This window comes from Eretmochelys imbricata, chromosome 7, assembly GCF_965152235.1.
Source record: "Eretmochelys imbricata isolate rEreImb1 chromosome 7, rEreImb1.hap1, whole genome shotgun sequence".
NCBI lineage: Eukaryota > Metazoa > Chordata > Testudines > Cheloniidae > Eretmochelys > Eretmochelys imbricata.
The window spans coordinates 1,999,456-2,015,389 of record NC_135578.1 but is presented as its reverse complement, the minus strand read 5'-3'; the positions used below and the strand labels follow the sequence as shown (position 1 = coordinate 2,015,389).

Here is a 15,934-nt window from a genome sequence, read left to right as displayed (position 1 = left end):
GGGAAATGAGGAACCTCTTTCCCCACCTCATACCAGAGGGTAAAGGGTCCTACATTTTGACAGTAACTCCCAGGTTTCCAAACCATGACCCAATATGTATTCAAATACACTTCCCAGGGTTTGCATCTGGCTTCAGCTCAAGAAGCCTCAGGTCTCCTCAACAGGGGTCACTTTCAGGACATGCTGCAATTTTGGAACCATACCGAGCTGAGGACCCATTCTGTCCCCCTGCTGTCAGGTTTCTGGTAAAGTGCCTTGCAGCAGCTCACTCCGGCCAGCCCATCCCTGCCTCCGTCGCCTATCTGTCTTCAGTGGGCTCGGGAAAGTGTAAGGCCTGGACCAAGACGGACTTTCTCAAACCAGACATTTACGCAGAGGCCTATCGGCACAGAGCAACCAGGTGAGTCAAAAGGGGCCGGAGGAGGAACTTTTCCAAGGTTAACACCCAAGCAGTCCTTGAATTCAAACCCTTCATCACAAATAAGAAAACCACCTAAATCGGCTTCTTAGCTTAAGAAAAGGAGGCAGCAGTTTAAATTCAGCAAAACCTCGTCATGCCGTTTTCGCAGAGATGACGGTTCCGCCCCTCCCCCTTGCAAGTGAGGCAGTTTTCTCTGCTCCAGACCCTATTAATATTAAACATCTGATGCAGAATAGTAGGGTTTTTAAAGCCATGCATAACAGACAACGTATTCTGAGCAGCATTGGGTTTTAAAATAAAAAGAAAGATCAGTAGAAATACAAGTCACCAAATGGAATCTCTGCCATCCAGAGAGATTGCTGGGTGATTCAACTCTGTGCCATTCTAAATGTTGCCAAGAAAAATAAAATATCAGATGCTTAAGAAACTAATTCCTTCTTCAAATGGTCTGTCCAGCACCTTGCACAACGGAGCCCCAACTCGGATTCTAGCCATTGAGTACTACAGCAAATTAATAATAGGTTATACACATTTACAGATCAAGTGACGTTGCGGGTCTCTGGAACGCAGGAAAACACAGCAAACCAAATCCTCTCCTTGTTTACACCAGTGTAAATGCAGAGTACCTCCCCTGAAGTCACTGTAGATTTATACTGTAGTACATTAGAACAGTGTCTGGCTCGGCGTACCGAAGGCAGCAGTGCCAGGGACAATCAGTTATAAATATTCGGTCACAATTTCTTTAACTCTATTGCGCGCTCTCACCTCATTCAAGAGCTAAAGAAAACGCACATGGTCCCAGCTAAACAGAGATGTGAGCTACTGTCGGTGGAGGTCCTTTAGCGGATGAGTTGCCTGAGTGTTTTTCTCTGACTTGTGATTAGATAGTTTCAGTTTCCATGGCCAAAGATCTTTGCCTTCAGGGTATGTGAAATGAAATTCATTTAAACTACTCACTTCAGACATGTCTTTTTGACATGGTGGATATGTAGAGTGGTGAATATAGAGTGTGTTTATAGACATGTACAATACAAATAATTTTCTTCCCAGGCTCCTCGGAAATGCAGCAACCAAACTGCAGGCTTTGGTTCAGTCAGGAGCAGAACAGTATGAGGCATGGAACAAGTGCACAATACAGCTTGTACAGGCTGCGAAGGTTAGTACAAATCCAGTATTCCATAGCCCTACTAGGTATGGCTAACAACAGACAAAAGGAACCCATGGTCAGCTTAAACAGATTTAGTCATATTCCCAATTATTTACTGTTCGTATGACAGAAGCACCTATTCTATTGTATTCTATTCCATACAGCTTATACCTAGAGCTCCCAGCTGAGATCAGAGCCCCCTTGTGCTAGGTACAGTACAATCAGAGTGAAAGACACTTCCTGTCCCACAGAGGTTACAGTCAAGAAAACAAGAGGCAGGAGGGGAAACAGAATCCATAGAGAGGTGAAGTGACTCACCCATGGTCACTCATCAGCCAGTAGCAGCGGAACTGGCTCCCAGTTCCGTTCTCTCTGCACTGGAACGCGCTGTCACAAATCACCATTTAACTCAATTGCCATTGAAAATGTTCATTCGTTTCCTTTGGACCTCAGTGCCGGAATCGGAAAAAGTTGTAGGGTCACTGGGGCAAAATTTACCCCCAACGTAAGTGTGTTGAAGTCTCTTAGAGTAGCACCCAGGGGCAATTAGGCCTATTATTTCCTTTTTAGCTTTAAAAAGTATTTCTCCTCCCAAAAAACAGGAACAGTGATAAGTCTGATACTGTAATTTCCACCTTAAAAGAAGGCAAAGGAATAAATAAGATCAATTTAGCGAGACCTGAAAATGACCGGATATCCTGAAGAAACTGATGTGAGAATTCAGGCAGGCAAAATATATATTCCCCACACTGAAATGTGCTGAGACAGCCGAGTTAACACTCTCTACACTTCAGCTCTTAAATGGAGCACACCGGGGGAACCATTACAGAAATCTCATTCAAGGGGGAAATTAAAACACTTGGAATTTCATTATGTCTCTAGTAGGCAACAGATCAAGATAAGTTCTCTGCAAAGTTTCAAATTTTGCTGCAACTATGTTAAAAATAAAGTTATCCTCTTGTACCCTTTTTATCTAAAGGAGAACATTTTTGAAAATAAAGATCTATAGGTCATTTGTTTTACTAAAATTAAAAAGTTTTAAAATCAAATTTCTTCTGAAATGCGTGCTTGTATGCTCAGCATCAGTGTGAGACTGTCCAAATTAAACTGGACAAAGTATAGATCCCTCACATGGGTGGTGTATAAAGGAAACTGACCACTTAACTGCAGCAGCATTGCTTAGATGTCCCCTTAAACAGGAAACTGCACCCAGTGTGCTTAATCCAGCAGCCAAAGTTCACAACAAAAGTGCAAGTGATTCCCACCAGGAAAATACTGCCCCATGCCTTCGAAAACATTAGAGCAGTTATTCCTCTCAGACTAATCGCACTTTCAAAAGAAACAGTGCTCTATGGTCTTCCAGGTCAATGTAATCTTTCAAAAGCAGAAGTAACTAAATCCACTTTGAGCAATAATGGCTCTTTCTAATGGCATTACAGGCCAGCCAGCTGCCCAGCATGTTTGTTTTCACCCTTTCTGGTAGATGGAAGAGCTGCAGGCAGCCTCAGTGGAGCAGGGTATTCAGGATGGATAAGTAAAAAAAAAAAAAAAAAAAGTGTGCAGCATTTATTATTGGGGATGATTGAAAAACTGGAATTCTTTTCTGTGAAACAGTTTGAATGGAACAAAGATTTTTTTAGTTAGAAGTTTTCCCCAAAATTGTCCAATGAATCAATTAGATACATTTCAAATGGAAAGAAATTGATATAAAAGCATCCATTTTGGAGCCTGCCCTCTCCTCTCCTGACCCCCAGAGAAAGGGATCAAGGCCAATAAACAAAACATTTTCATTCAGCCTTCTCTGTGCAAAAATCTGGAATGCAGGCTCGATCCTGCACTCATTCAAATCAAGGACTGAACCCCACCCCTCCCCATTGACTTCCATAGTCCACGATCTTGGTGGCGGGCAGGCAGGGATGGGAGAAATGGCCCATGCATCACAAGACTAGGATAAATAAGGGCCAGGAATGCCCTATCAACTGTGGAATAAAAGGTCAGTCAGCGGAGAGAGAAGAAAAGGAGGACTTGTGGCACCTTAGAGACTAACCAATTTATTTGAGCACAAGCTTTCGTGAGCTACAGCTCACTTCATCGGATGCAGTGAGCTGTAGCTCACGAAAGCTTATGCTCAAATAAATTGGTTCGTCTCTAAGGTGCCACAAGTCCTCCTTTTCTTTTTGCGAATACAGACTAACACGGCTGTTACTCTGAAACCTGTCAGCGGAGAGAGTGACAGACAGAATTTGACCAGGATTTGTAAATAAACAAAATATTGATTGTATAAGGTGTTTATCAAGGGAAAACACAGCGTTGAGTAAAAGAGAATGGCAGACCAAGAGTGAAAACGAAGTGAAGCTTGAGTTCTGTGCTGAATTCCCCAGGTACATACACGCGTGCGTGTGACCCACCCAACCCAGGAATGGAATTAGAACACAAAGCATGGTCATTTGTAACTTTTCCCACCACACTTCCTAGTTCACTGAAGACAGCCCTGAACACACATCATTCTGTGACATCTTTACCACACTAGAAAATACCAAGAGGATTTCAGAGGGAGAAAAAGATATTATTTGTATTATTTCTGGGCAGAATTCACCCTCTCCACTACTCCCACATAGACTGCTCGGGTGAATCATTAAGCACAGAAGTTTAGGATTAACTCAGTTTGCATATTTCACTTCAGAGTTCAAATGTTCAGCTAATTATGCCCCTTAGCAGGGATCATTTCTTTTGCTTTGGGTCAGCAGCCAAAAGGACTTCCATCAATTACCTCAAACAACAAAAGCATTGTCAGCTCCTTGGGGCAGGGACTTCTTTTGTTCTGTTTGTACAGAACCAAGCACAACAGGGTCCTGGCCCAGGACTAGGGCTCCAAGGCACTGTAATAATATGAATAATCAATAATAATTAATTGGAAAGATGCGCATTCATTTGTCACTCCCTGAAGAAAGACTGAAGTCTCCTCAGTTCTGAGCTCCTGGGAAGGTTGAGTGCTGCACGCGGCTCCAGTGCGATATCTTCAGTTGAATGGATTTGTTTTCCCCCCCTCAGTCCACACATAATCAAACAGCCTTGTGGGGATTCAGTGCAATGGGTTTCAGTGCGTTTCTGCCATTCAGATTGCCTGGAATGCTCGCTGACAATATTTTGAATAAGAGTAAACCAAGTTCAGAAGGATTTTTCTAATCTTTATCACAGTGGTTCTCAAACGTGGGTTGTGACCCCGTTTTAATGGGGTTGCCAGGGCTGGCATTAGACTTGCTGAGGCCGAAGCCCGAGCCCACCACTCAGGGCTGGGGCCAAAGCCCAAAGGCTTTAGCCCTGGGCAGTGGGGCTCAGGTTACAGGCCCCCCACCGGGGGCTGAAATCTTTGGGCTTCAGCTTTGGACCCCCCGCCCGGGACAGTGAGGCTCAGATGGGCTCAGGCTTCGGTCCCCCATCCTGGGGTCATGTAGTAATTTTCATAGGCAGAAGGGGATCGCGGTGCAATGAAGTTTGAGACCCCCTGCTTATCAGTATCCCAGTGGTGATTATTACTGTCCCCCCTTCTCTTCCATGCTGTAGAAGTCAAACATGAATGTGAATGGCCTAACCAGAATAAAAACTGGCAGAAAATGGCCAGTGAAAGTGAAAGGTTTTATACCCTTTGCTAGACTGTTTAGGTCACTCAGCATAGCCCTCATCACTGGAGACATTTATGAGGATGCATTCATAGTTGAATGTAACTCTTTTCTAGGCTCACTGCCACTACATCATTGTGAAAAACTTCATAGACACAGTGGAGAAACTTAAAAACGAGGCTGAAATCCAGAAGATTGTGAAACACCTTTGTGACCTTTTTGCATTACATGGTATCTTCTCAAACACGGGAGATTTCCTGCATGCTGGGTACATATCTAGGGATCAAATGGACATGGTGACTGCATCCTACCTGGACCTACTCGCTGTCATTCGGTAAGCTATGATAACGTAAGAAAGTTAAACAGCAGCTTCCCCCCCATGTCCCACAAGAGGGGGGAAATTATGTTAAATAATTGTTAAGGATGGTTAAGTGTGTCACCATCACCAAGCCTGATGGGATGTCAGGTTTACATTTGTACACAAGGTCTATATGCAAGCTTTATTTTTACAGTTACACAGATTTAAACCCTTAGAGGTCTGAAGGAAAAAAAAAAGTTCTCAGGATTTCATAAATTGCCCGCTTTTAAATATCTTATTTTTTATAATTAAAACGTTACTACCAATTAAAGGTAATGTCTCAGGTACTTTAAACTCAGCATTTCAGTTTAAAAAGAGTTGCATGCACATAAGACTTTTCTCACACACACAACAGTCAATGTGGCATTGGGCTACTGCATGAGAAGCACAAAATAAAATAAAAATTAAACCAACTACAGGTGACAGTGCAAAATGTAATTCATTGACTTCATGACCGGGATATCACATAGGAAGATTTGGATGACCTTGTAAACTGGAGTAATAGTAACAGGATGAAATTTAATTGTGAAAAGTGCAAGGTCATGCATTTAGGGATTAATAACAAGAATTTTAGTTATAAGCTGGGGACACATCAATTAGAAGTAACAGAGGAGAAGGACCTTGGAGTATTGGTTGATCATAGGATGACTATGAGCCGTCAATGTGATATGGCCGTGAAAAAAGCTAATGCGGCCTTGGGATGCATCAGGCGAGGTATTTCCAGTAGAGATAAAGAGGGTTTAGTACCGTTATACAAGGCACTGGTGAGACCTCACCTGGAATACTGTGTGCAGTTCTAGTCTCCCATGTTTAAGAAGGATGAATTCAAACTGGAACAGGTACAGAGAAGGGCTATTAGGATGATCCGAGGAATGGAAAACCTGTCTTATGAAAGGAGACTCAAGGAGCTTGGCTTGTTTAGCCTAACTAAAAGAAGGTTGAGGGGAGATATGATTGCTCTCTATAAATATATCAGAGGAATAAATACCGGCGAGGGAGAGGAATTATTTAAGCTCAGTACTAATGTGGACACAAGAATAAATGGATATAAACTGGTCATTGGGAAGTTTAGACTTGATATTAGATGAAGGTTTCCAACCATCAGAGGAGTGAACTTTTGGAATAGCCTTCCAAGGGAAGCAGTGGGGGCAAAAGACCTATCTGGCTTTAAGATTAAACTCGATAAGTTTATGGAGGAGATGGTATGATGGGATAACATGATTTTGGTAATTAATTGATCTTTAAATATTCATGATAAATAGGCCCAATGGCCTGTGATGGGATGTTAGATGGGGTGGGATCTGAGTTACTACAGAAAATTCTTTTCTGGGTATCTGGCTGGTGAATCTTGCCCATATGCTCAGGGTTTAGCTGATCGCCATATTTGGGGTCGGGAAGGAATTTTCCTCCAGGGCAGATTGGCAGAGGCCCTGTAGGTTTTTCGCCTTCCTCTGTAGCATGGGGCATGGGTCACTTGCTGGAGGATTCTCTGCTCCTTGAAGTCTTTAAACCACGATTTGAGGACTTCAATAGCTCAGACATAGGTGAGAGGTTTTTCGCAGGAGTGGGTGGGTGAGATTCTGTGGCCTGCGTTGTGCAGGAGGTCAGACTAGATGATCATAATGGTCCCTTCTGACCTTAGTATCTATAAATCTATGAAAAGTTAGATTATTACAATTGCAACCATTTCTAAAATCTAAGAGGTTATTAGCAACACAAGCAAGAATTTTTTATGTACAATTTTACCCTGACTGTGGCTTTAAATTATTCCACCATTTAGAGAAAAACGATTTAAACTAGGAAGTTAAATAGCAACCATGCAGAGTGTCTTGTAGCTTTTAAACATCCAGTAGTACATGCTAACCCTATAAATGAAATAACCCTTCACACACTGAATGCTTTCTGCCATTTTACAAGATTTCTTAGTTTGTTTCAAAGTCATGTTTGGATATAATCAGAAAAGATGAAAAGTTTTTCAGCCATGACCTTTAAACAAAAACAGAATTAGCCACTGAGTCATTTCTCAGATAGCATAGTAAATTAATCCCTTACAACGTTTAAAAAGCTGTTTTCACATAGGATTTACTTTCCATAATACAGCACAGCAATTTAGATATTCAGTTTCATTGGGACTTTAGACTAAGTTGTTGACCAAGTGAGGTAACTGGGATTTTGCACACACTAGTAAGAGTACACCCTACACGGTGGACTAGAAAATCGCAATTGAGGCACACACATTTTTATTAGAATTTCTAAACCAGGATTCAAAAGGTAGCAAACCTAAACCGAATTTTCAGAAGACCTTAGCCCGTGGAACTCATAGTCAAAGATACTGCTGAGGTCAAGAATTTAACAGGACTCAAGAAAGAAGTGCCCATTTCTATGGGATAATGAAAACATGCATGGAGTCAATATTTAGGATTAAAATGAAAACAACCAAGAGTTTGAAAGGGATACAAACACTCCAGCTTTGGGACATGAGACAATCTCATTGACAGGGGCTCGGAAGAAACTTCCCATATAAGCGGGTTGTGACAGGTTTCCCTCAGGGTGCCCCTGGAGGTCGGGTACCACTGAGCCCACCTGACACACCAGACTGGGCTCCCTTTAACTAACTGTACTGCTGTGACAAGCTGCAGACCCACTCCCAATCTCGCTCTTTCACCAGCATACATAGAGGTAGGGACACATCCAGCTGTTGTAACATGCAAACAGGCTTTCTGACTAGCCCCTGCATGGGATGGCTTCAGCTAAGGAACTGCCCAGATACTCAAGTGAACCCCCTCCCCCCCGGAGCGCAAACCCAAAATACACCATCTTGCGCTGGACAGAGAACTGTACAGCGTAAGCTCATGAAATTCACTCCCTCCGTCAATGTGGAGAGAGATATGCAACAGCTTCCCCCCCCCGCCCCCGCCCAGTTATGAATTCCCCAGACTGGGTTAAGACAAAACAAAACAAGTTTATTAACTACAAAAGGTAGATTTTGTGTGATTATAAGGGATAGCAAACAGATCAAAGTAGATTATGTAGCAAATGAAACAAACACGCAAGCTAAGGTTAATATACTAAAGAAACTGGTTAAAACTAGCAAATTCTCACCCTAAATGTTGTTTTAGGCAGATTGCAGAGGTTCTTGAAGGCCAGCTGCTCTTGCTTGCAGCTTAAAACTCCAGGTGTTTCTTCCACAGGCCAGAGACCTTCTAGCCTGGGTTCAGTCCTTTCTTCCCCAGTTCAGTCTTAGGTGTTTTTTTTCGCAGTCAACTTTTGTAGGGAGACAGTGAAGAACGAACCACATTGAGGTCACTCCCCTGCCTTAAATAGCTTTTGCATATAGCAAAACTTAGTTTCTAAACTTAGTTCCCACGCCAGTCAGTGAAAAAACACTGGTATTCCAAGATGGATTCCAGTACCAGGTGACCCTGCAGCCACAACTCAAAGGCTGGTTGTAACATCCTCAGGAAGACTTCCCAGGAAGGTGGGAGACTACCATCTTCTAAGACCTATTGTTCTTCCTAATGGTCCTTTCCAGCCAGCAATCTAGACTGATTGCATTCTGTCTAGTGCGCATTCCCCAGGTGTACGCACATTTGTAATAGCTGCACAGACAATATTCCTAACTTCAGATACAAAAATGATACAAGCATGCAAATAGGATCATATTCAGTAAATCATAACCTTTCCAATGGTATCTCACATGACCCATCTGACTTAAAATACATCTTAGTTATGTAATAATCACATCATAACAATATTTCTATGAAAAATATGGGGATGTAGCGTCACACAGGTTATTTCAGAACTACCTAGTACAGCATTTCCTGCAGCTGGTACTGGCTATTGTCAGAGGCCAAGATCCAGCAAAGTATTTAAGCACCTCATCACTAGACACTACTCAGGTGCTTAAAGTCAAGCATATACGTAAATGCTTCTCTGAATCGGGGCCAGAGCTAGGATACTGGATGAGCCATTCGATATATTACGTTTATCTCAATATACTGAAAGCTCTGTGTCCCTGAGGAAGTCTTAACATGTGTAGATTTACAGACATTTTGAAACCAACACGGTATTTGACCCATTGCTTAGTTCTTTGTTTATATGATGACATTATCCATCGCTTGTTGAGACCCTATTTTTTAAGCAGCTTTTCTAACAAGTAAATATAATTTGGAGGCATATTATTGTAATTCCACTTTAATTTCCTCCATTTATTTTTCAAAGGCACTAAAACCAGAACTTCATCATTTTGTGAGGGAAATAAACATTGTCATTTTAAAAAATAAATCCTCTTATCAAATTTTTTTTTCCAATTAGTAATGCTGTTTAAAAGCTTTGTAAAATGAAATCTCTTAGATAACTATTTTACCAGTGGAAGCAGTATCAAGCAGTGAATTCCTAATACAATGATTAAGATTTGCATTTCATTAAAATGACAGTGTCACGGCTTTTAATTGTGTGGGGGCAAGATGCGATTGCCATGTAAAATACCATCTAGAAGTGAAAAATACCCCTGTGCTGAGGGCCAGCACAAGTCTGGGAACCACTTAAGCCCATCAGGCCACCTTAAGGCACAAGCTGCACGGCCTGCTGCTTAAGTGCATCGCATAAGATTCAATCCTGAGTCAGGGACCAATCCACGGAGGTGCCAAGCACCTTCAACTGCCATTGACCCCAACGGGAGAAGAGAAGGCTCGGCACAATGGACAATCTGCCTCTCACAAATTAAGGTATATTGGCCGATAATCTCTCCCCAAAACCAGGAACATTAGTTCCTAAATCACCAGGTTTCTTCACACTACAGTAAATACCCAACAGCAAATATGAAATTGTTTCCCCCCATTCGGCCCCTGCAAAGCGGTAAGGATTTCGTGAACCCTGCAGTGAGTGCGGTCCATTTGCTTCCCTAGGAGTGATGCCGTGCCACTAGCGGATGCTTTCGACTTCACTGATGAAAGTTTAAATTCTGCACTTGGCTGTTATGACGGACATATCTACCAACGGCTTTACGAGTGGGCTCAAAAATCCCCAACCAACCAACAGGTAAGGACAGTGGCTACAAACTGCCGGCACCTACACATTAGCTTAGGCACACATTATTTAGACATATAACATTCAAGGCTGAAAAATGGAAAACAGCCAGGAGAAAGCAAGTGGACTGACAGGTTGGAATTTTGAGGCCAGAAGCTAAAAACAACAGTGTGTTCCTTGGAACGGAGTATTGACTTGTGCCAATTACATGCACGACTCAGAATCTGAGAGTTTAATGACTGAGGCTCTGCTCGAGCAATCGACTCCATGTGGATGGATCTGTACTGACATCAGTTGGGCACTGCACAGCCACACGTCCGTCTATAAAGAGCTGCTCAAGCAGGACGTCAGAGCCACGTCTGCCCTTGTTCCATGCGCAGAACAACCAGTAAGAAGCATGGTTTGGTTCTGGTGCAGTAATCGGAACCTTATAAGTTTAGACCTGCATGTGCACTGGTTGTTCAGTGAATTCAACGTTCGCAGAAGGCATTGGCCTGACACTGCTAGAGCCTGAAATCCAGTTTAAGCACATAATAGGTACAGCATAGTAACGCCACTGCATGATTCTCCATACTACTGTGCCAGTCTGCCACTGCCCTTTTCTGAAGGAAATGCCCTGTAAGTGGGGACCGGGTTTGGCCAGGCCCTTTCGTTCCTTGGCAGTCTCAGCAGAGGCCTACTAGTACCATTTAAAAAGGTGTCTTGTCATGAGCCCTGCTGCAACAAGACCACCCTAAAACCCATCAGATGGTCTTTCAGTCACCGGTGACCAGGACCGGATCTGAACAGGCAATCTAGAGGTCCGGGGCTCTATCTCCTATTACAGTAGCCAGAGCTGTCCAGCCCTCTGGCTGGAACATTATTTTTTATTTATAGCTCTGAACTACCACTGTGAAAAGGCAAACAACATGCACAAAATCTATATATGTACAATTTAACACCATGGAAAGATATGATAGTTACACACTCTGTATTAACAGGCTGCATATTCACGGGTACTTTTATCACTACTTATCAATAAGTATGTTTATGTTTAACCAGTAGAGGGTATAAGTTTTAAACAAGGTAACCTCCCTCTTCCCCCACCCACACACTGTATTCTTAGCACACTGCCTTCATTTCTAACATCACATTAACGGTGAGTTAACATCACTGTTCATGCTACATTGGGGTTTCTTTTTTAATTTAAAAACACAGCTCACCTACTTAAACAAGATTTTACCTTAGTACTTTTCCCAGCAAACCAGGTACCACTAGCAAATTTTACAAATGAATGCACAATTTGAAGTTTGCCTTTGGTGAATATTCAAGTTAAAAATGTGCTTTCCAAAATTAAATGCTTTGCATCCTCATTTTGATGAGCAGCACTGCATATTAACAACGTTGGGGGATCCCAGGTACCGGGTTGGGGGGCATTACACACTACTGTAGCATATTTTTAAAAAATTACACTTCAAAGATCATTCTGAGTTATTGAGAAATCATTGTTTCTCCTTAGTCACTGCTGATACCTTCCTATATGCTCCCTCTTCCACAGGTGAGCCGGGCCTATGCAAGGTACCTGAAACCACTTTTTCAGAGTGCTCCGTCAAAACTATAAAGATCAACAGCTGCTTGGGACACAGACAACATCTTCTTTGGTTCCATGTATGGTGCACTAGTTAGCACCCTGCCAGTGTTTTATAAATAATCATAAAGAGTAACACAGAACAGTTCACTATACTGTCTGCAAAGATCAACTGGAATTCTTAGTCATTTACATTTAAGAATGGAAGAAAGCCAAACAGGTTTCAGCTATGTCTGTGGTTATACAGAGTTCCATTAGGAACTTACCTATTTTATTTTATTTTTTTTAAATATGTTCACAGTAGCTGCATAAGCTGCCATATTTAGCAGTCCGATTCTCAATGTTTTATTACATTCAGGTTAAAAATAATTACTTTCTTGCTGCCTGGGACATAAGTTTGTTGAGCCCATAAACTGCATTGCACAGAATCAAGGAACTTAAGTTAACAAAAGTAATGTAAAGTCACAGCCATAGGTTCTGAAACCAGCTGCTTAGATTAAAAGTGCTGTTAAAATGTAAACTCTTTGGGACAGGGGACAGAATTCCTCCGTGTATCTTATTGAGCAGTGAGCACCATCTGCACTTAAATAACCAATCGAAACTCACACAGTATGTGCCAGCTTCAACTTGTGAAAATGATCTATTATGATGAAAGTTGCCGATATCCTTTCTGTAAACTTCAGCCTCCAACAGGGGTGTGTGATTAGGGTTTGCTTATTAAATGGGTCTGTGGTTATCAAGTAAAAAGAACAGATATCTTCTATTCGGGGATTAAACCAAGCATTACATTGCAAATAAATGAAGAAATGTTGTGAACTATTTATTTCACGATTTTCTTGTACTGTTGCAAACAAACTATTTTACAGGGATCATATATTGGGGTTTGCCTGGCAAGAAACAGAAACTGCTTGCTGGAGCTTCCTCAGTTCACCCTAAGAGCAGCCTTTTCCTATCTGAATAAAATAAAAATCACTTCATGCTAACAAACAAAACAAAAAAAACCCATCCCCTAAGCACCAATAAAAAGGGAGGTGAAGATAGGACCAAAGAAAAACATGGCACTGAGAAAGGTCTCCATGGTCAGAGAATTGTGAATGAGCCAAGCTGAATAAGAAATGCATACCCACTGCCAAGTCCATGAACTCTAAGGGTATATTTACACTGCAATAAAACACCTGTAACTTCCCCATGTCAGCTGACTCGGGTTTGCGGGGCTATAAGACTGCAGCGTAGACGTTCAGGCTCAGTCTGCAGCCTGGGCTCCCTCCCTTTGCAGTATCGCAGAGCCCAAGTATGGACATCTACACTGCAATTTTGTAGCCCCGCAGCCCGAGCCCTGTGAGTCAGCTGACATGGACCAGCTGTTTGTGTTTTATTGCAGTGTAGACATACCCTAAGCCCAACCAAAAAGTTGCTAAAGTGGTAGCCCAGGCTGCAAAGCCCAGGCTCTCTGACCATACTCGGGGTTCTGGGGTCCATACTGGCCAGATCAGTTAGACCAGGTAAATAGGAAGTTTATATATCTAGAGATGATCGTGAATTATTTAAGGCAGACAGAAACATTACAACCTAGAAAGAGGAGTAAGCAGAATTGCGCTGGCCTAGTCACTCAAAGCAGAAACCAAGTTTATTTATTTCAGTGTCTTCTAACTTTGATTCCTGTTTGTTAGTATCTTTTATGCATAATTCTACAGAATGCATAAAAGAGGCAGGAGCACTGTCTAGAGAATTGGGAGATAAGAATGCGGAGCCAGAGTCCCATCCACTTCAACAAAAGCAGCCCTGTGCAGGGTGATGAGAGCTCTGAGATGTGCTGGCAATTGATTTGATGAATATTTTGAAACTGGATAATGTTTCCCACCAGGTTATAGTTATTCAGACTCTAGATGTACCCTGGATTAGCATCCTTTAACTAGCATTAGTCATTTCCAACTTCCCATTAGTCAAAATGTATAACTTCTCCTCTTAATTTTCAATTTGGAAATTATCCCTATGGAAATATGATGATACAAGGTCCACTAAATTGAATGTTAAGAGTGAGCTAATATTCCTATGCACCAGAATATGGAAAGTAGTAGCCTGTCCAGTTTCACTTTCCTGTTTTGATATACCTTACTCTCCCCTTTTTCCTAGAATAAAAAAGGAGAGGAGAAGACAAAAAATACAAGCTTTATTTCGATATTTGACATTTTTATTAGCTTCTTGCTGGCAGGCATTACACTTGGGAATAATATTGCACCAGGCATTAAAAGTATGAATTCTACCACAGGGATATTTTGCATTCAGAATCCAGTATAAATATTTCTAATCACATTTTCATGGCTACAGATATTTGGTTGCTTGATTTATATGCATAGAAAAACAGTTGTCATAACTGTAAAAAGCCATACCTAACAAGTACTTTAGAAGGGTAGGATTTGTTTTCCTAAAATATTACAATACTGTTTATTGATTTAGAAACTAGGTTAGTTTACATGATGCTAGCCTTTCCCCCATCTGCATCTTAAATCCTGTTTGTTCTTTACTCTGAGTGTTTTAGCATTAAATGGATTAGAGACCATTTAAATAGGTGAAGTTAGCACTTTAGGTCGAAAAAGCTGACATAAAATGTCCTACCATACTGATATTTAAGACCCCCTCTTTAAAAAAAAAAAAAGAAGTGTCTTAACAGTGTGAACAGGCACATGCATATCTTTTTCTGGACAAGACAAAAAACGGATTTGCTAGAGCATGTAACTTCTCCAGTCCTTAATGGTTATTAATAGTCTCATAAAAAAGCCCATGCTGTTGCTTTAGTCAAAACCAGATTCTCTCAGGTATGCTGTTCCAGGAAGTTGTAACCACTGAAATGACATCTGTGGAGTCATACATCAGTCATCCGTTTTCCGAGCCAGTCTACAGAAAGTCCAGTTGTGCTCCACTGTATTTTCATTGGCCCGCTCGCTCATATGGTGAACTCTTGTATTTCTGATAGAGAAACCTTGTTTTGTAATGTACTCCATCAGATGGACTCTGAGGGAAACTTCCTGGTGGTAATCACATGGCCCAAAAGTAAAGGAAACTTGGCAGTCTCTTGTGTCCATCATGTGCTTATTCCACTTGGTAAAGTGGTTTGAAATGCCTTCCAGTAATGAATGGACCTTAGTTGTGATGGTTAACTGTGTTATGATTACTGCCACTGGATTGGAGTATTTGGAAAGTTTCCGTGTGCTGGACAGCTCCACTACTTCCTCAAAGGTATCCACAGGATACAAAGGCTTGGGGTCATTAAGACACTGGATTAGGGGTTCAATTTGATAAAAATCTGCTTCTTTTCGAAGCAAGTCAAATTCCTTGAAGTCCAGTGGCAAAGTCAACTCTGAAGTCCTTAAAAAGTTAAGAACATACCGGAAAAGTGGTCCATCTCGGTCAATGAAGTAATTGCCCTGAGAGTCCCTGGCAGTGGGGAAGTCTCCCCCGAACATGGCCCCAAGCATTGAATCGGGATATCTCGTTAGAGTGGTGAGGGATGTTGTATACAAGTGTCCACCCACATTTATTGTGACTGGATCAGTCATCTAGAAAGAAAGAAATTCCAGAGTTTATCAAACTACCACAAGAGATTTCTTATCACCAACACATGGCAGTTGCTGTGAGAAAGCTGCTGGCTCTAGAAAGAATTGCAACTGTTCAGCTTGAAACCTACCAATGGTGTTATACAGGAATAAATTCAAGAAACCTAGCCATAATCCACACCCGGCAACTTAGAAAGCATATTTTCAAAGTGCTTTACAAGTACTAACTAAAGCCCAGA

General features: G+C 41.7%; 2 protein-coding genes across 7 annotated transcripts in view; one reads left to right on the top strand and one right to left on the bottom strand.

Annotated features, from left to right (window-relative positions):
• The window catches only part of ACOX2 (acyl-CoA oxidase 2), a 30,154-nt gene extending 17,609 nt beyond the window's left edge, over positions 1-12,545 (top strand). The window contains exons 11-15 of the mRNA XM_077821968.1: positions 239-400; positions 1,472-1,577; positions 5,305-5,522; positions 10,454-10,586; positions 12,112-12,545. Of these exons, the coding sequence (XP_077678094.1) occupies positions 239-400; positions 1,472-1,577; positions 5,305-5,522; positions 10,454-10,586; positions 12,112-12,174 (682 nt within the window). The 3' untranslated portion in view covers positions 12,175-12,545. The remainder of the gene's footprint in view (positions 1-238; positions 401-1,471; positions 1,578-5,304; positions 5,523-10,453; positions 10,587-12,111) is intronic.
• KCTD6 (potassium channel tetramerization domain containing 6) overlaps positions 1-15,934 on the bottom strand; it is a 46,264-nt gene that overhangs the window by 23,715 nt on the left and 6,615 nt on the right. For 4 of the 6 annotated variants that reach the window (XM_077821969.1, XM_077821971.1, XM_077821972.1 and 1 more), the window contains one exon: positions 14,315-15,698. In XM_077821969.1, the coding sequence (XP_077678095.1) occupies positions 15,012-15,698 (687 nt within the window). In that variant the 3' untranslated portion in view covers positions 14,315-15,011. Of the gene's footprint in view, positions 1-14,314; positions 15,699-15,934 lie in introns of those variants that run through there. The other 2 variants (XM_077821974.1, XM_077821973.1) reach the window with 1 other exon arrangement.